The sequence below is a fragment of the Giraffa tippelskirchi genome, chromosome 10, assembly GCF_054371585.1.
Source record: "Giraffa tippelskirchi isolate mGirTip1 chromosome 10, T2T-mGirTip1v1.2.pri, whole genome shotgun sequence".
NCBI classification, from domain to species: Eukaryota; Metazoa; Chordata; class Mammalia; order Artiodactyla; family Giraffidae; genus Giraffa; species Giraffa tippelskirchi.
In genome coordinates this window covers 6,828,127-6,844,617 of record NC_137284.1, presented here as the reverse complement: position 1 = coordinate 6,844,617, position 16,491 = coordinate 6,828,127, and the positions used below count along the sequence as shown (strand labels likewise).

Sequence of the window (16,491 nt, the reverse complement as noted above, 5' to 3'; positions counted from 1 at the left end):
AGACCACCTTACCTGTTTCCTGAGAAACCTGTATGCAGGACAAGAAGCAACAGTTACAACCGGACATAGAACAATAGACTGGTTCAAAATTGGGAAAAGAGTACGTTAAGACTGTATATTGTCACCCTGTTTATTTAACTTATATGCAGAGTACATCATACGATATTTCAGGCTGGATGACTCATAAGCTGGAATCAAGATTGCCGGGTTATATAGATAGGTTTGCACTAAATTTTCTTTTTTTTGGCTGTGCCGTGTAGCATGCGGGATCTTAGTGAGATGGAAATGTGGAATCTTAACCACTGGACCACCGGGGAAGTCCCTGCACTGTTTTCAAATCAGAAAATGTAAGTCTTCTACCTTTGTTCTCCTTTTTCTAGATTGTTTGGCTATTCTGGGCCCCCTGACTTTGCATGTAAATTTTAGGATCAGCTTGTCAGTTCCTGTAAAAGGCAGCTGAGATTTCAATAGAGATTGAGTTAAGTCGGTGTGGAGAGTATTGCCGTCTTCTGGGTTGTTTTAATTGACAGACATTTTCTCCTGGTTGTTAATCAGAGTATTCTTTGTATATCGGTTAATTTTTTATTGGACGCCAAACACTGCTTTGTGAATTTTACATTATTGATCTGGACTTCACTGAATTTCTTTAGAGAGTGTTGGACTCTTCCTAGCAATTTGGTTGTTACTCCTGGGTTAGCCTGATCATTTCGAGATTTGTTACAAGCTCTTGAATGGTGAGTCTAGAATAGCCTTCATTAGGGGCTGATTTAGGCTCACTTCTAAGACATGGCTCTTCCGGGTTCTCTACTGAATTTTCTACATATTCAGTGAAATCTCTCTACTTTAACTGGAGAGAATCTTATAAAGCTTTCTAGCCCTGTGTGAGCTCTGGGAATTATTCAGCTTCCCTTTTCTCAGGGATTATAGTCCTGTGCTACCGGTTTTCTAACATCTGAAAGCAGGGTTGTTTCTTATACTCATTGGAAAACACCCGATGCTGAGAAAGACTGAGGGCAGAGGAGAAGGGGGCGACAGAGGACGAGATGGTTGGATGGCATCAGTGACTCAATGGACATGAATTTGAGCAAACTCTGGGAGATGGTAAGGACAGGGAAGCCTGGCATTCTACAGTCCATGGGGTCATGAAGAGTCGGACATGACTGAGCAGTTGAACAACAACAATCCAGTTTCTTAGTTGTTTGCAGCCAAAGGATCCACCTGACTTGTTTGTGGCCAGAATCAGAAGTCCTCTCTCCTTTGAACTCCCCAAGTCCTTTGCCTCTCCCTCTTCTAAAGTTTTGCCCATGCTGTGGTTTGGATTACAATTGTGTGTGCATGTTTTACCTGCATGTCACTGGTCTGTGACCATATCAAGGCAGGGAGGCTTATCTTATTCATATCTGCATCTGTAGGATATCTGTTATAGAGACATGATAAGCATGTTTTTGTACTATGGTCTGCCCTGACCCTCCGCCTTCAAGTCACCTCACATCACATCCTCAACCTTTTAAAAATTAATGCAATTAAAATTTTCCCTTTTTAAAATTTGAAGTATAGGTGACTCACAATATTATACTAGTTTCAGGTGTACAACATAGTGGTTTGGTATTTTTATAGATACTCACCATATTAAGTTATTTATAATATTGTTGACTATATTCCCTGTGCTATAGATTAAATCCTTGTGACGTTTATTTTATTGACTTTCTTTTTATTTTTCTACTGGCCATGCCTCAGTATGTGGGATCTTAGTTACTCACCCAGGGATCAAATCTCTGCCCCCTGCATTGGAAATGTGGAGTCTTCACCACTGGACAGCCAGGGAAGTCCCAAGGCTTTTGTTAACTTTATATATATATATGTGTGTGTGTGTGTGTGTGTATACACACATATATATATGCATGTATAACTCGTAGTTTATACCTCTTGCAAGCATGTGTGCTCAGTCGCTTCAGTTATATCCAACTTTTTGTGACCCTATGGACTGTAGCCCGCCAGGCTCCTCTATCTATGGGATTCTCCAGGAAGAATACTGGAGTGGGTTGCTGTGCCCTCCTCCAGAGGGTCTTCCCGACCCAGGGACTGAAACGCATCTCTTGAGTATCCTGAATTGGCAGGGGGATTCTTTACCACTGCGCCACCTGGGAAGCCCAGTTGACACTTCTTAATCCCCTTCTATCTGCCATCTGCCTATCCCCTCACTCCACTCTCTCCTGGCAACCACTAGTTGGCTCTCTTTATCTGTGAGTCTATTTCTGTTTTGTTGTATTAGTTTTGTTTTGTAGATTTCATGAAGTAAAACATACGGTATCTGTCTTTCTTTGTTTGACTTATTTCACTAGCATAATACCTTTCTGTTCCATCCATCTTGTCACAAATGGCAAGATCTCATTCCTTTTTTTGTTGTGGCTGAGTAATATTCTAATATCTGGCTAAGGAAATGGCAACCCACTCCAGTATTCTTGCCCGGAGAATCCCATGGACAGAGGAGCCTGGTGGGCTACAGTCTGTAGGGTCGCAAAGAGTTGGACACAACTGAAGCAACTTAGCAAATATTCCAATATCTATCAATATCTATCTATGTACGTATCATATCTGCTTTATCCATTCATCTATAGATGGGCACTTAGGCTGCTTCCATGTCTTGGCAATTATAGAGAGTGCTGTGTTGAACATTGAGCTGCATATATCTTTTATAATTAGTGTTTTAGTTTTTGTTGGATAAATATCCAAGAGTGAAATTGCAGGATTGTATGGTAGTTCTACTTTTAATTTTTTTGAGGAAACTCCATATTGTTTTCTATCCTTAGAACACTACTCCTCCCACTCCACTCAGAAGGTGCTATAGTACAGCGGGTCACAGTCCTCATCTCACTGGGTCCCTGTGATTGGTTGAGGGGTGGCCATGAGACTCGAGGTAGGAAATGTCAGAATCCTTGCCTGGGGTTTTCTACCTGTATACTTGGGAAGAGTCCTCTCGCTACTCTGGTGGCAAAGCTCCAAGGACAACAATCTGGTGCTGCTCGCAGCCAACACTCCCATTGGAGAAAATGAAGCCAACACAGAGAGAAATGATGATGAAATGAGGAAGACAGAAAGACACACACACACATGCACACACACACACATGCATGCACACACACAGAGACGCATGCACACACACATGCACGCACGCACAGACGCACACACGCATGCGCACACACACGCGCGCACACATGCGCACACACACACATGCACACACACACGCAAAGGGGCTCAAATCTTTCAATCCAGGCAAAATTGAGGTCAGGCCCTTTTTATTCATTAGTAACATAAGCTAATTACTTATTTTATCCTTTTGGCTTAATTTAGCTCTGTCAGTTGCAAACCAAAGGAACTTAAGCAGTATAAGTCATCTCCATATATTTGCTGAATGGTAGAATTAATTTGCATACCTGCTTCATTCCCAATGTATGTGAGGTAACTTCTGACAAGAACAAAGAAGATAAAATCTCAAAACAAAAATGGAGACTCAAGAATGTGAAAAGGTAGTTGAAAAGAAAATGTGAAGATCTGGAGCAAGAACATTAAGATATAAATATGCAGGTCTATTACTAAGTAAAGCCCATAAAGCACTCTGAGCTTCCCAGGTGGTGCTAGTGGTAAAGAACTCACGTGCCAAGGCAGAAGATGAAAGAGATGCTAATTCAGCCCCTGGGTTGGGAAGATCTCCTGAAGGAGGGCATCACCACCCACTTCAGAATTCTTGCCTGGAGAATCCCCAAGGTCAGAGGAGCCTGGGGGGGCTACAGTCCATAGGGTCACGAAGAGTTGAACACGACTGAAGTGACTTAGCATGCATGCATACATTCTATTATCTGCAGATCAAATTTGGCTTTGAGCTTCCAGGGAGTCAAAGCAAAAAGGGAGATGTTCCCCGCCTAGAGATAACAAACGGTACAAGTTCCTCAGGGGAGAGAATATGTTTCTGAGGCCAATTTCAGCCACATTTAAATTGCCAACGTCTGTAATGCACCTTCTGTGGCTGGTCTTTGGAGGTGAGCCTACGGAACAAGTGAGGTTGCCAAATTCAGTTCACTCAGTCAGCCTTGCCTTGACCTCTCAGTGGCTCTTGTCAGAGCTGATCACCCACTCCTTTTTGAAACACTTACTTCACTTGGCTGGGAGCCCTCCCTCTCTAGGATGACTTTCTCCCTACCAGCCTCTGTTGTCCAACGTCCATTGCTGTGTTTCCCTGTCCTCCCCTGATCTCTAAATGGTGGCAGGCCCAGGCTCAATCTCCAGACCTCTCCTCTTCTTTCCTTTCTCTGCCTCCCTGGCCCAAGTCCTCTGGTCCCTCTCCTGGACAACGGGCCCTCTTTCCACCCTGGTCCTCCAGTCTAGTCTCTACACAGCAGCCAAAGGGAGCTTTCAAAAACCTCAATCAGGGTGACTTCCCTCGTAGTCCAACGCAGGGGGCCCGGGTTCGATCCCTGGTCAGGGAATTAGATCGTGCAACTAAAAGTCTGTATACCTCAACTAAAGATCCTGCGTGCCACAGCCAAAGTCAAAGATCTCATGTGCCTAGACTAAGACGTGGCACAGCCAAATATATTAAATGCATTAAAATAAACAAAAATGTTAAAAAAAACAGCTGAGTCAGCTCCTCCCACCTCCTCTGCCACGTGTGTGCTCCAGTCATGTCTGACTCTTTGCAACCAATGGAATATTCTGTCCATGGAATATTCCACGCAAGAATACTGGAGTGGGTTGCCATTTCTTTTCTAGTCCAGGGGATCTTCCCGACCCAGGGATCGAACCTGTGTCTCTTGCATCTCCTGCATTGGGAGGTGGATTCTTTACACTAGCGGTACTGGAGAAGCCCATCACCTCCTCTCCCCACCCCCAAATCTTCTACTGTGATGACTACTGTGACCAAACGAGATGCATGGGATATAATAAAAGATAATTTTTGTCTCCCAATGTCCCTCTGAAATCCATAAGGAAATTCGTCTCTGCCCACAGATGAAGCCCTGACTTCCTGTGCCATGCTTCCGCAGAGTGCTGGCCTTTCTGACCATGGGTCTCAAGTCTTTCTGGAAGTCTCCTGTACACTTGACCCACGGGCCTGCCAGGATCTCAGGGAACCCATCTCAAATTCCCCAGATGTAGGATTTGAAAGCAGCCCCCAGCCCCAGCCCCAATCTCCTCACAAAATTCCCTTTTGAGAACCTATCTTCCAACCCTTCATAATCTTGAAGCAGATTGGGAGTTTTGTGTTGGCAAAATGGGTTCTTCTATAACAATATCCTTTCACCCTTTCCATCATGTTTACGGCAAATCCCAAGACCTTTACACAGCCACGGGGCCCTACGTGATCTGACCTCTGAGCCCCCAAAGAAGTTTAAAATGTCAAGATATCAAAGAATATTACAAATAATTGTATGTCAGTAAAAATAAAAACTTAACGTAAAGGCCTTTTCAGAAAAAAATATGAAATGCCAAAATTGGCACAAAAAGCTTCAATAGATCAATAACCAGTAAAGAAAATTTAGAATCTAAAATTATATAATTTTGCTCCAGTGCAAAAGAGCCCCAGTGGAAGGGGAACGGATGGTCCTTATCTTATACTAGTTGTTCCAGAAAACAGAGAATGAGAAGAGGCTGCCCAGTTCCTCATATGACTCCCAAACCAGATAAGGACGGTATCAGGAAAGGAAAAGTGTAGAGCATTTCAATCTGAACCTGGAAGTTAAATTATGATCTACTAGAATAAAGTATGAGAAGGCCCCACCTAGGGGTAGGGTAAGGACTTAAGACATTCAAAAGGCAAACTCTCATGCAAAACCTTTATGGATCTGACTATATCAAAATTAAGGATTTCTCCAAATCAGGGACACAGAGAATAGACTGGTGGTTGCCAAGGGGGAGGAGGGTGGGACAGGGTTGGATTGGGAGTTTAGGATTGGTGGACGCAAACCGGTATATATAGAATGGATAAGTAACAAGCTCCTACTATACAGCACAGGGAATTATATTAAATATCCCGTGGTAAACCATAATGGAAAAGAACATGAAACAGGATATATATATATATATATACACATGTATAACTGAGTCACTTTGCTGTACAGCAGTAATTAACACATTGTAATTCAACTATACTTCAATTTTAAAAAATGAAAAAACTTAAGGATTTCTGTTCCACAAAGGCCCGCAGAGATAATATTAACAGAAAGCTGGTTGCAATCTACTGAATACATAATTCCTGAACAATAAAGAAAAGCCCAGAAGCATAATACGTGGCCATGAACAGAACCAAGCAGCTCACAGGATGAGCCCAGAGGCAAAAAAGTGATGAAGAGCAGGTCAAAGAAGTAATCAGCACAGCTCAGTTAAAATTATAATGAGGGGACTTTCCTGTGTGTCCAGTGGTTAAGGCTCCGTGCTCCCAATGCAGGTTTGATCCTTCAAGAAAGTGAATGTGTTAGTCACTCAGTCGTGTCTGATTCAGTGACCCCGTGGACTGCAGCCTGCCAGGCTCCTCTGTCCATGGGATTTCCCAGGCAAGAATACTGGAGTGGGTAGCCATTCCCTTCTCCAGGGGATCTTTCCGACTCAGGGACTGAACCCAGGTCTCCTGCATTGCAGGCAGATTCTTTACCATCTGAGCCACCAAGGAAGTCAATCCTTGATGGGAGAATTATGATTCCGCATGTGGCATGGCCAAAAGATTTTTTAATTTTTAATTATAATGAGATACCATTTTTTTTTAAACCAGGAGGCAGGTAGAGGGAGAGGGACGTGGCAGGTACTATCCGCCATCTTCACAGGGTTTGAAGACCGTTTGGGATGGATGGTCCAGAGATTCCTTTAAGAGATGGAGAAACACAGGCTGAGCAAGGGCAGGGGGATTATACCAGGTCCACAGGGAGTCCTGCAGAGGCAGTACTTGGCCTGGATCTCTGGACTCCCAGGCCTGGACTCTTCCTCAGCGTCCTGCCGAACTCTCCCGTCTGGAAGGAAGCTGGCCTTACATATAGCCTTCCTGGTCTGCTTTTGCCACAGCCCTTGAGACAGGTTGAGGACTGGTTGCCATAGAGATGGTGGGCCGGGCAGTTCCAAGGTTGGCAGATGGGGGTGGGGGATGGGGCAAGAAACCAATATGCTAAACGCCCACCAACAGTTGGTCAGGACTTCTTCCGGGAGACCTGGGCAAGACACACGGCAGCAGGCTCCAGGGACGGCCACAGGTCTGCTCAAGCTTCTCTCAAGCACCCCTCATGCTGAGCAGGTGAGGGGGAGCCCCGCGGGTGGACTGCCAACTGCCCAGAGGCAGGTTGGCTCTCTGGGGTGGGAGGTCAAGGCTGAGGGAGGCCACAGATTGGAGCGGAGGCCCAGGAGAGAGTCAGGGAGGTCTGGGACGGGGGCAGGGACTGTGGGGAGGCCTGAGGGACGTGGGATGAAGGGGAGGATGACGCCCAGTCATGACTCCCAGGCTTCTGATGGAGCATTTTTGGCAAACTGGGAGGATTTGGGTTTCAGGAAAAATAATGAGCTTTTCCCTCCTTGGCATTGCAAGTCCAGAACCCTGTGGGGCACTGAGAAGAGCTGTCCAGGGCCCAGAGGCAGCCCAGGGCAACGGGGGCAAATCTGGGCTCTAGGACAGTCCACACATTAGGTCCTGGCTCCGCTTCCCGGTTGTGTGACTTTAGTCAAGTGACTTCACCTCTCTGAGCCTCAGTGTTCTCATCTGCATGATGTGGGTGAGAGTAAGCAAGGCCCTCATAGGATCCTTGTGTGTGTGTGTGTGTGTGCGCACGCGCGCGTGTGAGTTCAATCGCTCAGTCAAGTCCAACTCTCTGTGGCCCCGTGGACCATAACCTTCCAGGCTCCTCTGTCCATGGAATTTTCCAGGCAATCATACTGGACTGGGTTGCCATTTCCTTCTCCAGGGCATCTTCTCGACCCAGGGATCGAACCCACACCTCTTGCGTCTCCTGCATTCGCAGGTAGATTCTTGATGACTAGAGCCATCTGGGAAACCCCATAGGGTCCTTGGGAAGGAAGGTTAAATGAGTTAATGCATGAAAGTCCTGAGCATGCAGCAGGTGCTCAGTGAATAGCACTGTTGCTTTTTAAGATTTATTTACTTATTTTTGGCTGCTCTGGGTCTTTGTTGCTGCAGGTGGACCTTCCCCAGTTACAGTGAGCAGGGGCTGCTCTTCTTTGTGGAGCTCGGGCTTCTCATTGCAGTGGCTTCTCTTGTTGTGGAGCACAGGCTCTAGGTGCTCAAGCTGCAGTAGTTGCAGGCTTAGCTGCGGCTTGTGGGCTCTAGAGCACAGGCTCCTTAGTTGTGGTCCACAGGTACAGTGGCTCTGCAGCATGTGGGATCTTCCCGGATCAGGGATCAAACCCGGGTTCCCTGCATTGGCGAGCGGATTCTTAACCACTAGACTGCCAGGGAAACCCACTGTTGCTATTTTAATATTAATAATTCAGGTCATGATCCGTCAGTTCCAGGGGTAACAAGGGCCCAGAGGGGCCAACCAGGGTGTACAGGACTGTCCCCTGGGCGAGTGGCTCAGAGCTAGGCCTCCTCTCCTACCGTCGCTCAGAGGAGTCTTGGGAGCAGTGATGCTTTTATCCACACGCAGAAGCAGAGATCTCGGAGCGCGGGGCAGACACCAAAGAAGGACCGGAGGCTCAGAGGCCGGAACAAGAAAGGGCAAAGCTCTGCGGAAGCTGAGGAGTAAGTGGCTGTGGAGGGCCAGGAGGGATGCAGGGGGCCAGGCCCCACTGGGGGCCGGCGTCCAGACCCTGACCCCAGCCCCCTGCCCTCTCCCTCCTCAGTCTCGTCCTCTCTCCTTCTCGGAAACCCTCCTTCCCCTTCCAGTGGGCCTGGGAGAGCTTCACCACAGATGGCCGGGCCCTGCATCAGCCGAGCTCCGTCTTGGCCCCTGGCCACCAGGCCCTGCCCTTGCCCCCGGCAGTCCATCAGCACAAGTCCCGGCGCAAGTCCACGGCCACCCTCCTGGAGACCCACAGCTTCTGCTGGAAGACAGAGGGGCCGAACCTGGAGAGGAGACAGCAGCCCAGGGCCTGCAGCTGCACCTCCATCCCTCCGGGAAGGGGGACGAGCCAGGAGCTGGAGCCGCCCGGGGAGGGAGGCCTGCAGTCGCCCAGGAAATCCTCAGGGTCTGGGTCGGAGCCCGAGGAGTCTGAGCCGGAAGGCCTGGGGGCTGAGGAGGTTGAGAAGGGTCTAATTCCAGGGGAACTGCCCCAGCTCCCCAGGAGGGGGTTGATCTTGGAGGAGGAGCAGTTTTCAGAGGCCACAGAGGAGGCCGAGGACAGGGAACACCGGGCCCCCCGGAGAAGGAGGACCAGTTCTCGAAGAAAGGGGCGGAATTATGGTGAGGAGGCCTGGGACGAGAGTGAAGTGCAGTCCCTGGAGAGTGTTTCCAGCTCCACCAACCTCCCAGAACGACCGAGGAGGAAGCCAAGGGCCAAAGAGCTGGAGGGGCCATGGGACCTGGAGAAGCTGCAGAGGCAGCTGCAGCAGGAGTTGGACTGTGGTGAGTCCTGGGCCTCAAAGCCCAGGTTCCCCACAAAGTCACACAGTGTGGAGAGGGGCTGGAGCCAGCGACCTGGGCCAGGTGTTCAGACACAGCTGGGCTGGGCTTCAGGTGCAGGGAGGGATTGCCAAAGGGGACAGGAGGGACACCAGTCCCTGACTTGTCCCTCTGCGGACAGGCCCCGAGAAACAGCCCTGGAAGTCTTTGCGGGCTGCTGTTCAGGCCTCCAACTGGAGCAGGAAGGCCCACACCTTGGGAGATGATGAGACTTTTCTGTTTGTAAACTTCCCTAACCGCACCTTCCACAAACGACAGGAGGCCACCAGGTGAGATGGAGAAGAAGGAGGGTGGGAGCGAAGCACAGGGACTAGAGAAGGAGCTAGTTCTCCAAGAGACACTCGTTCATCCATCCTCTCATTCATCCCTTCATTTATCCATTCACTAGTCTTTCTGATCATCCAGTCATCCGTCCATCCATCCATCTATCCATCCCCTTGGTCAACTGTCTATTGACATAAGCCACTTTTCACTCATTTCTACCCATTCATTAATCTATTAGCTAAGTGATTAATGCAACATACATTGGGTATCTGCTCATGGGTCCTCAGGATATAAAGGTAAAAAGACGGTTTCATCCCTAAGAAGCTCAAAGTCAGCTGGAAAAGGAGACAGATGGGGAAAACAGGGACAATGGCAGAAGAGTTAGATCATTACTATCCTTGGGGCTTGAACAAGAGATAATGGGAGCAGGAGGGAAGAATGGGGTGGGGGCTGCTGGCAATATCTAGGTGAAGGCTTGAATCAGGTGGTCATGTGAGTGAAGAGAGAAGGATTTATTTGAAAGGATATTTGGAGGCTGGCTTAGTGGACCTTGGTGACCAGTTAGAAGTGTGGGGTGAGATCCATTCAGCATTCTGAGAGCACCCTTTGAGTCTCCCCCTGTCATCCCTGCTTGAGATCTTCCCATGCTCCCCAGCGCCCCAAGGACAAAGCCCAGATCCCTTGGGAAGGTGCTGGGCTATCTGTCTATCCCTTTGCACAATGTGAAGGCTCCTCCAGGGAAGTTGCTGGATCTTTTTGATAACAGCCCCCGTCTGGTACCCTAAAAGAGTCTGGCACAGGCTTGGTGCTCAATAAACCTGTGCTGAGTGTATGTTTGCATCTACCCCTCTGTCTACCTGTCCATATTTCTATCTGACCATGATTCATGTCCTTACTGGAAGGACTGATATTGAATCTGAAGCTCCAGTATTCTGGCCACTTGATGCAAAGAACCAATTCATTGGAAAAGACCCTGATGTTAGGAAAGATTGAAGGCAAAAGGAGAAGTGGGCAGCAGAGGATAAGATGGTTAGATGGTGGTGTCACTTCTCAATGGACATGAATTTGCGAAAAATCTTAAGATAGTGAAGGACAGAAGAGCCTGGTGTGCTGCAGTCCAAGGGGTCACAAACAATCAGACACAACTCAGGGAGTGAATGACAACAGTTACGCATGAACTCACCCATATTGAGTTTCCGTCTATGTTAGGCCCTGTTCTATGTGCTGGGAATACCTTGGCGGTGAAGAGGACAGACAAGGAACCCTGCTCTCATGAGGCTTACATTTTACTTGGAAAGAAGGATAATTAGTAAAGAAATGAACAAATGTAGAGCTAGAGATGGAAAATCTCTGGGAGGTAGATGGGGTGCTGAGGTCTCACTTTCTCTGACCTTTGAGCAAAGACCTGATTGTCAAGAGGAACTGATCATCAGACCTGGGGGAAGGGTGTTCCAGGTGGACTAGGTACTGTCTATTCAACCATCCACACCATTCATCCATTACACCCACGGATCCCATCACCATTTTTTCTCTTTCTCATTCATTCATCTGTCGGTCCCTCAAACCAACAGGCATTACTCTAGCTCCTACTAGATATGGGGGTGAGAGAAAGAAAGATCTGGGCCCTTCGGTCAAGGAGAGCTGCTTTGCAAGGGGAAGGTGAGGTCACGGGTGTGTGTGCCGAGCTCCTCAAGGCTGAGGACTGTCAGAGTTGGGGCACACCACTGGCTGGAATAGGCAGGAGGCTTCCAGGAAGAGCTGAGAAAAGCCTGAGCTGGGCCTGAGGGCTGAGCTCCCAGAGGCAGCCCCCATCCGATTCAACTTCCACGACAAACCCCATTCCCTAGGCCCCTGGCTCTCTGGGCTGTGGAAATCTCTCCTTCTAGGTCCCCGTAGGCCCCTACCTGCCCCTGGGCCTCCATGAAGCTCCTGTTCCCTGCAGACTTTTCCCATCCCTCTGCTTTTCCTCTCCCCACCACCCAAGAAACCTGCTGCGGGCCTGGGAGCGGCAGCAGCGGGAGGAGCGGCAGCAGGCCGAGGTGCGGCGGGCCCGGGAGCAGCGAGTCCAGCAGCAGGTGGCTCGCTGCCTGGCAGCCTACGCACCCACAGGGAGCCGGGGGCCGGGGGCTGCCCAGCGCAAGCTGGAGGAGCTGAGGTAGGAAGCCCAGGGTTGTGGGGGTCCTGGAGGAGAGAGGGCAGGGAGGCGGTGCTAAGTGTCAGACCAAAGGACCAAGGAGACCCTGCCTTCACCCTACCCACGGGGCTGAGCCCCCAGGACCATCCTCCCTGCCAGGTAGGCAGGTTGGGCCACTTTACAGATGAAGACATTGAGGCCCAGGAGGAAAAGGGGCTGGGACAACGTCACCTGGTTATTTATTTATTTTTTGGCTTCACCTTGTGGTATGCGGGATCTTAGTTCCCTGGCCAGGGATTGAACCCAGGTCCCTGCAGGGGAAGCATGGAGCCCTAACCACTGGACAGCCAGGGAATTCCTGAGATCACCTGGTTAATAATAACCATCCCAACAGCTGTCAAAGGCTCCAGTTTGAATTGTTCTACATGCATCATCACACTTTCAAATCTTGTTTTCTGATTTCAAATGCCAGGTATCCGTACTATAAAAATTCATGTATTACAGAGGCAGTTTGTGGAGAATGTGAATAGTGCCTATGATCTGATTCCTGGAGACAGCCGTTGTTCCTGGTCAGGAGCAGAGTCATCTGTTTCATTTTCTTCCTATGTTTTGATCATAAAAAAGCAAATTAAGATTTAAAAGCAAATCTTTTTTTAGACTCATAAGAATAGGTATTATCACACTCCCATAATTTTACAGATGAAGGAAGCTCCAAGAGCTTAAACATTTTGTCAAAAGTCACAGGTGAGCAGCAGTGCTAGGATTCCAACCCAGGCAGCCATTCAGCCACCATGAAGGGCTCAAATGCCCAGTCTCCAGATATAGCATACCAGGATCGTCCCCGCAAAGCCCAACTGGGGAACCAGATAACTCAAAGAAACATGATCGCCGATGCCACTGACACTGGGCACCTCTAGGGTGCAGCTGGCACCAAGGCAGCCCTTCCATCTGGGGAGAAGCACTAGGTCAAGGGGAGTGGGGTACTGCCGAGAGACCAGGGGGTTCCTGCCCTGTGATGGGGCCAGGATCCACTGGGGCTCCAATCACCTACTCTTTGAGGCTCAGCCATATCACCCCCAACTTTGCCAGTGAGGAAACCCAGGCTTGAGAGGTCACGTGTATTTTAAAGAAATCCTTGGTCAGTGATCAGGAAGATATCCTCTCCCTGCGGACTTCAAGTTCACATTTTTTTTTTTCACAAGGCAGGAAGCGGAAGGCTCCGACCCCAGTGGCAGGTGTCGGTGAGAGGAGCGTTCCCAACACAGCCCTTTCATTCTCTTCTTGGGGGCAGATATTTCCCACGGCGAGTGTCTCAGTGCTTCCAGCCCTTGACCTTAGTTCTGAGCTGCACGCAAGACTGCCCTTCCCAGGAGAGGGCACCAAAGGCACTGCCCTGTGGCGGGGAGGCCGCAAACCTTCCTTTTATTCTGAGATGCTAAGGTGGAAACCCACTGACACCACTTCCTTCCTCGCTTAGAGCTCCAAGACATGGGCTTCCTCTCAATTCTAACGGAAATAGCCTCAAGAACCATGTAGGAAAAGTGTACGCGACATCACGGGCAAGACAGAGACATAGCTCAGGCTTCCCCCACCCCTACTCCTTGAAACTGCTGTAAAATCCCCCCTTGAATGATGAAGACTCTTCTTTGCAGTGACTTCTGTTCCCAGTCATGGTTTTCAAGTCCATCTTTTTCTTGAATGGAGCCAGTTTCTTTACCTGGCACATAGCCAAGGGTCCTGGCCCAGCAAGCCAGTGTGCTTTTCCATGGGGCCCAGCACATTTGCCGGAGGTTCCCAGCAGAGTCTCAGAGTCTCGTGTGCCTCTCCCCTCCTGTCCTGTCTCTGAGTGCTGCCTCCACAACCCTCAGCCCCTCTTGTATGCTCGGCAGAAGGATGCCTGGTCCCATGTGTGATGCAGTCAGAGGACCCTTCTCATGGCCAGGACTCACAGCTTGTAGAGCCGACAGATTTCTGACAAGCACACAAACTGGGTTTTTGTAAATGGGATCGTGCTTCTCCAGTGGAACCTGGATCTTTCTGGGATGTGTTCTTTCACTTGCAGTTTGTTGTTGTTTTTCAGCTGCTAAGTTGTGTCCGACTCTGCAACCTCATGGACTGCAGCACGCCAGGCTCCTTTGTCCTTCACTATCTTCCAGAGTTTGCTCAAACGCATATCCATTGAGTGGGTGATGCCATCCAACCATCTCATCCTCTGTTGTTCCCTCCTCCTCCTGCCCTCAATCTTCCCCAGCATCAGGGTTGTTTCCAAAGAGTTGGCTCTTCGCATCAGGTGGCCAAAGTATTGGAGCTTCAGCTTCAGCATCAGTCCTTCCAGTGAATATTCAGGGTTGATTTCCTTTAGGATTGACTGGTTTGATCTCCATGCTGTCCAAGGGACTCAAGAGTCTTCTCCAGCACCACAGTTCGAAAGCATCAATTCTTCATTTGTAGTGCATTTCTTTAGTTCCACTGTCCCATTTTCTAAACTATCGGCTAACAAGAAGCACAGAGAATGCTGGCAAGCTTGTCCCATACTGGCTATAGTACAGAAAAGAAAACCGAACCCAGGGCCCAGAGTGCGATCTTGCCCAAAGCCACAGCCAACAGTCACAGCTTCTCCTCACAGGCAGAGAGGCTGCAGGGGTGCACGCGGGGAGGGCAGGGCTGTGCACACAGATGTCCAGTTGCTCAGAAGCCAGTGCTGGCCCCTCTCCCTCAGGGATGGCTGGGAGGACGGGCGAGCCTGGCACAGTCTGCAGACCCAGGCTCCATGCTCAGTCCCTCACTTCCCAACTGTGCAACCTCAAGTCCCTCGACCCTCCTGAGCCTCAGGCGTGTCATGGACAAAATGGGGCAGATGATTCTCACTCCATTCACATCAGGGGGAATCCCAGCCGGAGATGGAAATGAAATGACTTTGTAAAGCTAACGGCGGGAGGACAAACAGGAAGTCCTTAGTGAGGGCTCATGAGTGGCGATGGCTCGAGTCCATGGTTAGCTACCCAGAGGCCCGTCTCCCCTCAGGCGCCAGGAGCGACAGCGCTTTGTGGAGTACCAGGCAGAGCTGCAAGGTATCCAGCACCGGGTACAGGCCCGGCCCTACCTGTTCCAGCAGGCCATGCAGGTACGGCTGGCACCTGGGCAAGCGTGTGGGATCCCCGAGAGCAGAGCTTCTCACCGGCCGAGAGGGTAGGGAGATGAGGAGGGAGGGGCCCCCTCAGTTTGGACCCTCGGAAAGCTCTGGGACCCCCTCAGTAATCAGAGTCTCACTGTGTCCTCGGGGCAGCCCAGGTGAGAGAGGGGGCCCCCTCTGCTTTCTCCTTAGGCCAACGCTCGGCTCAACGTGACCCGGCGCTTCTCCCAGGTGCTGTCGGCACTGGGACTGGATGAGGAGCAGCTGCTGGCCGAGGCGGGCAAAGGGGACGTGGAGGGTGCCCCCAGGAAGCACAGGTGAGGCCCAGCTGTGGGGAGAAAGGGCATGGTCACCAGCACTCTGCCCCGTGGGGTCTCACTCAGCTGTCACCCTGCCCAGGGCAAAGGCTAAGGGGCCTCCACTGGCAGCCATATGGGTCCACCCTGAATTTAGACTTCCGTCCTGATCTGTCCACTCCCTGGCCGGGAGGGCTCAGTCTAGCTTTTGCAGTCAGCAGGGCTGTCCCTGGGCCCTGTCCTCCACATCACCTGCAGAAGGCAGGGCCAGAGTTATTTCCCCACAGAACGCTTACACTTTAGAACAGGCGTAGAGGGGAGCAGAGGTTATCAGGGTCTCAGAGTATAAGAGCCACATTTGAAACCACCAACATTGGAGATGAAGGCCTTTCCCCTCTTACAGCCCAGGTCTCCTTGGTTATGGGGGTGGGGAGTTGCAGAGCCCAGTGGTCTCTATCTGTGTCTTCATCTTTAAGGAGCCACAGGTCAGTGGGGGTGAGAATGGAGCCCTCTTCTCAGAGCCCCTCAAAGATGGAACCCACTGGCGGCCAGGCTGACCAGCACGTCGCCCCCAATCCAGACCAAGAGTTGAGTCTCTGAGAGAAAAATTAAATGCTTTGTGGAAAATACAGTGTGGGATTTCTGGCGGAGGTGGGAAGTGGCTGTGGGTTGGGAGTAGGTGGTGGCAGGTGGGTATGCAGCACGCTTGGCTTGTGATCATATCCCCCAGGAACTCTGGCTGTTCCGGTGGCCCCCGCCCAGCACACACGGCTCTGTCTCTGCCCAGGGGAGTGAGTGGGGCATCTCCCAAGAGCAACAGCTGCAACTCCTACAAATGCTGGGTCCTGGAAATTCAAGAGTGAACAGGACAGAATGCCTTCCGCCTTTGGGAACGCCCAGTCCTGTGGGGGAGGGGGCGGGCCTTTAAAAGGGCGCCTAATCACACGCTAACAGATGGGCTGGCAGATCTAGCAACTGGGAAGTGGGGGTGTCAGGAGGAATTGTGTGAACTGAGCTTTTACACTTAAGTAACTACAAGTTACAGTCTCCTCA

The 16,491-nt window shown here is 50.1% G+C and overlaps 1 protein-coding gene and 2 long non-coding RNA genes across 13 annotated transcripts; 1 reads left to right on the top strand and 2 right to left on the bottom strand.

Annotated features, from left to right (window-relative positions):
• Window positions 1-232: 232 nt before the first annotated feature.
• Window positions 233-3,403, bottom strand: LOC145522932 (uncharacterized). The gene is made up of 2 exons (XR_014066258.1): window positions 2,505-3,403; window positions 233-1,984 (listed from the first exon to the last, which is right to left on the bottom strand). It is a non-coding gene; the product is annotated as an uncharacterized LOC145522932 (long non-coding RNA).
• Window positions 3,404-6,697: 3,294 nt separating this feature from the next.
• On the bottom strand, window positions 6,698-7,070 carry LOC145522931 (uncharacterized). The gene is made up of 2 exons (XR_014066257.1): window positions 6,932-7,070; window positions 6,698-6,850 (listed from the first exon to the last, which is right to left on the bottom strand). It is a non-coding gene; the product is annotated as an uncharacterized LOC145522931 (long non-coding RNA).
• A 38-nt stretch (window positions 7,071-7,108) lies between these two features.
• TSGA10IP (testis specific 10 interacting protein) lies at window positions 7,109-16,065 on the top strand. Of its 11 annotated transcripts, none has more exons than XR_014066254.1 (8): window positions 7,109-7,273; window positions 8,637-8,731; window positions 8,833-9,554; window positions 9,733-9,880; window positions 11,860-12,030; window positions 15,034-15,133; window positions 15,301-15,459; window positions 15,915-16,065. XR_014066254.1 is itself a non-coding variant. In XM_081532227.1 (8 exons), exons 1-8 carry the CDS (start codon window positions 7,127-7,129, stop codon window positions 16,036-16,038), a joined length of 1,629 nt encoding a protein of 542 aa, XP_081388353.1. In that variant the 5' UTR covers window positions 7,109-7,126; the 3' UTR covers window positions 16,039-16,065. The 11 variants fall into 11 exon arrangements, 7 of the variants coding, with proteins under 7 accessions (XP_081388353.1, XP_081388352.1, XP_081388349.1 ...); XR_014066256.1 differs by having other exon boundaries at window positions 15,296-15,459; XR_014066255.1 differs by having other exon boundaries at window positions 15,034-15,198; window positions 15,335-15,459.
• Window positions 16,066-16,491: the final 426 nt, after the last annotated feature.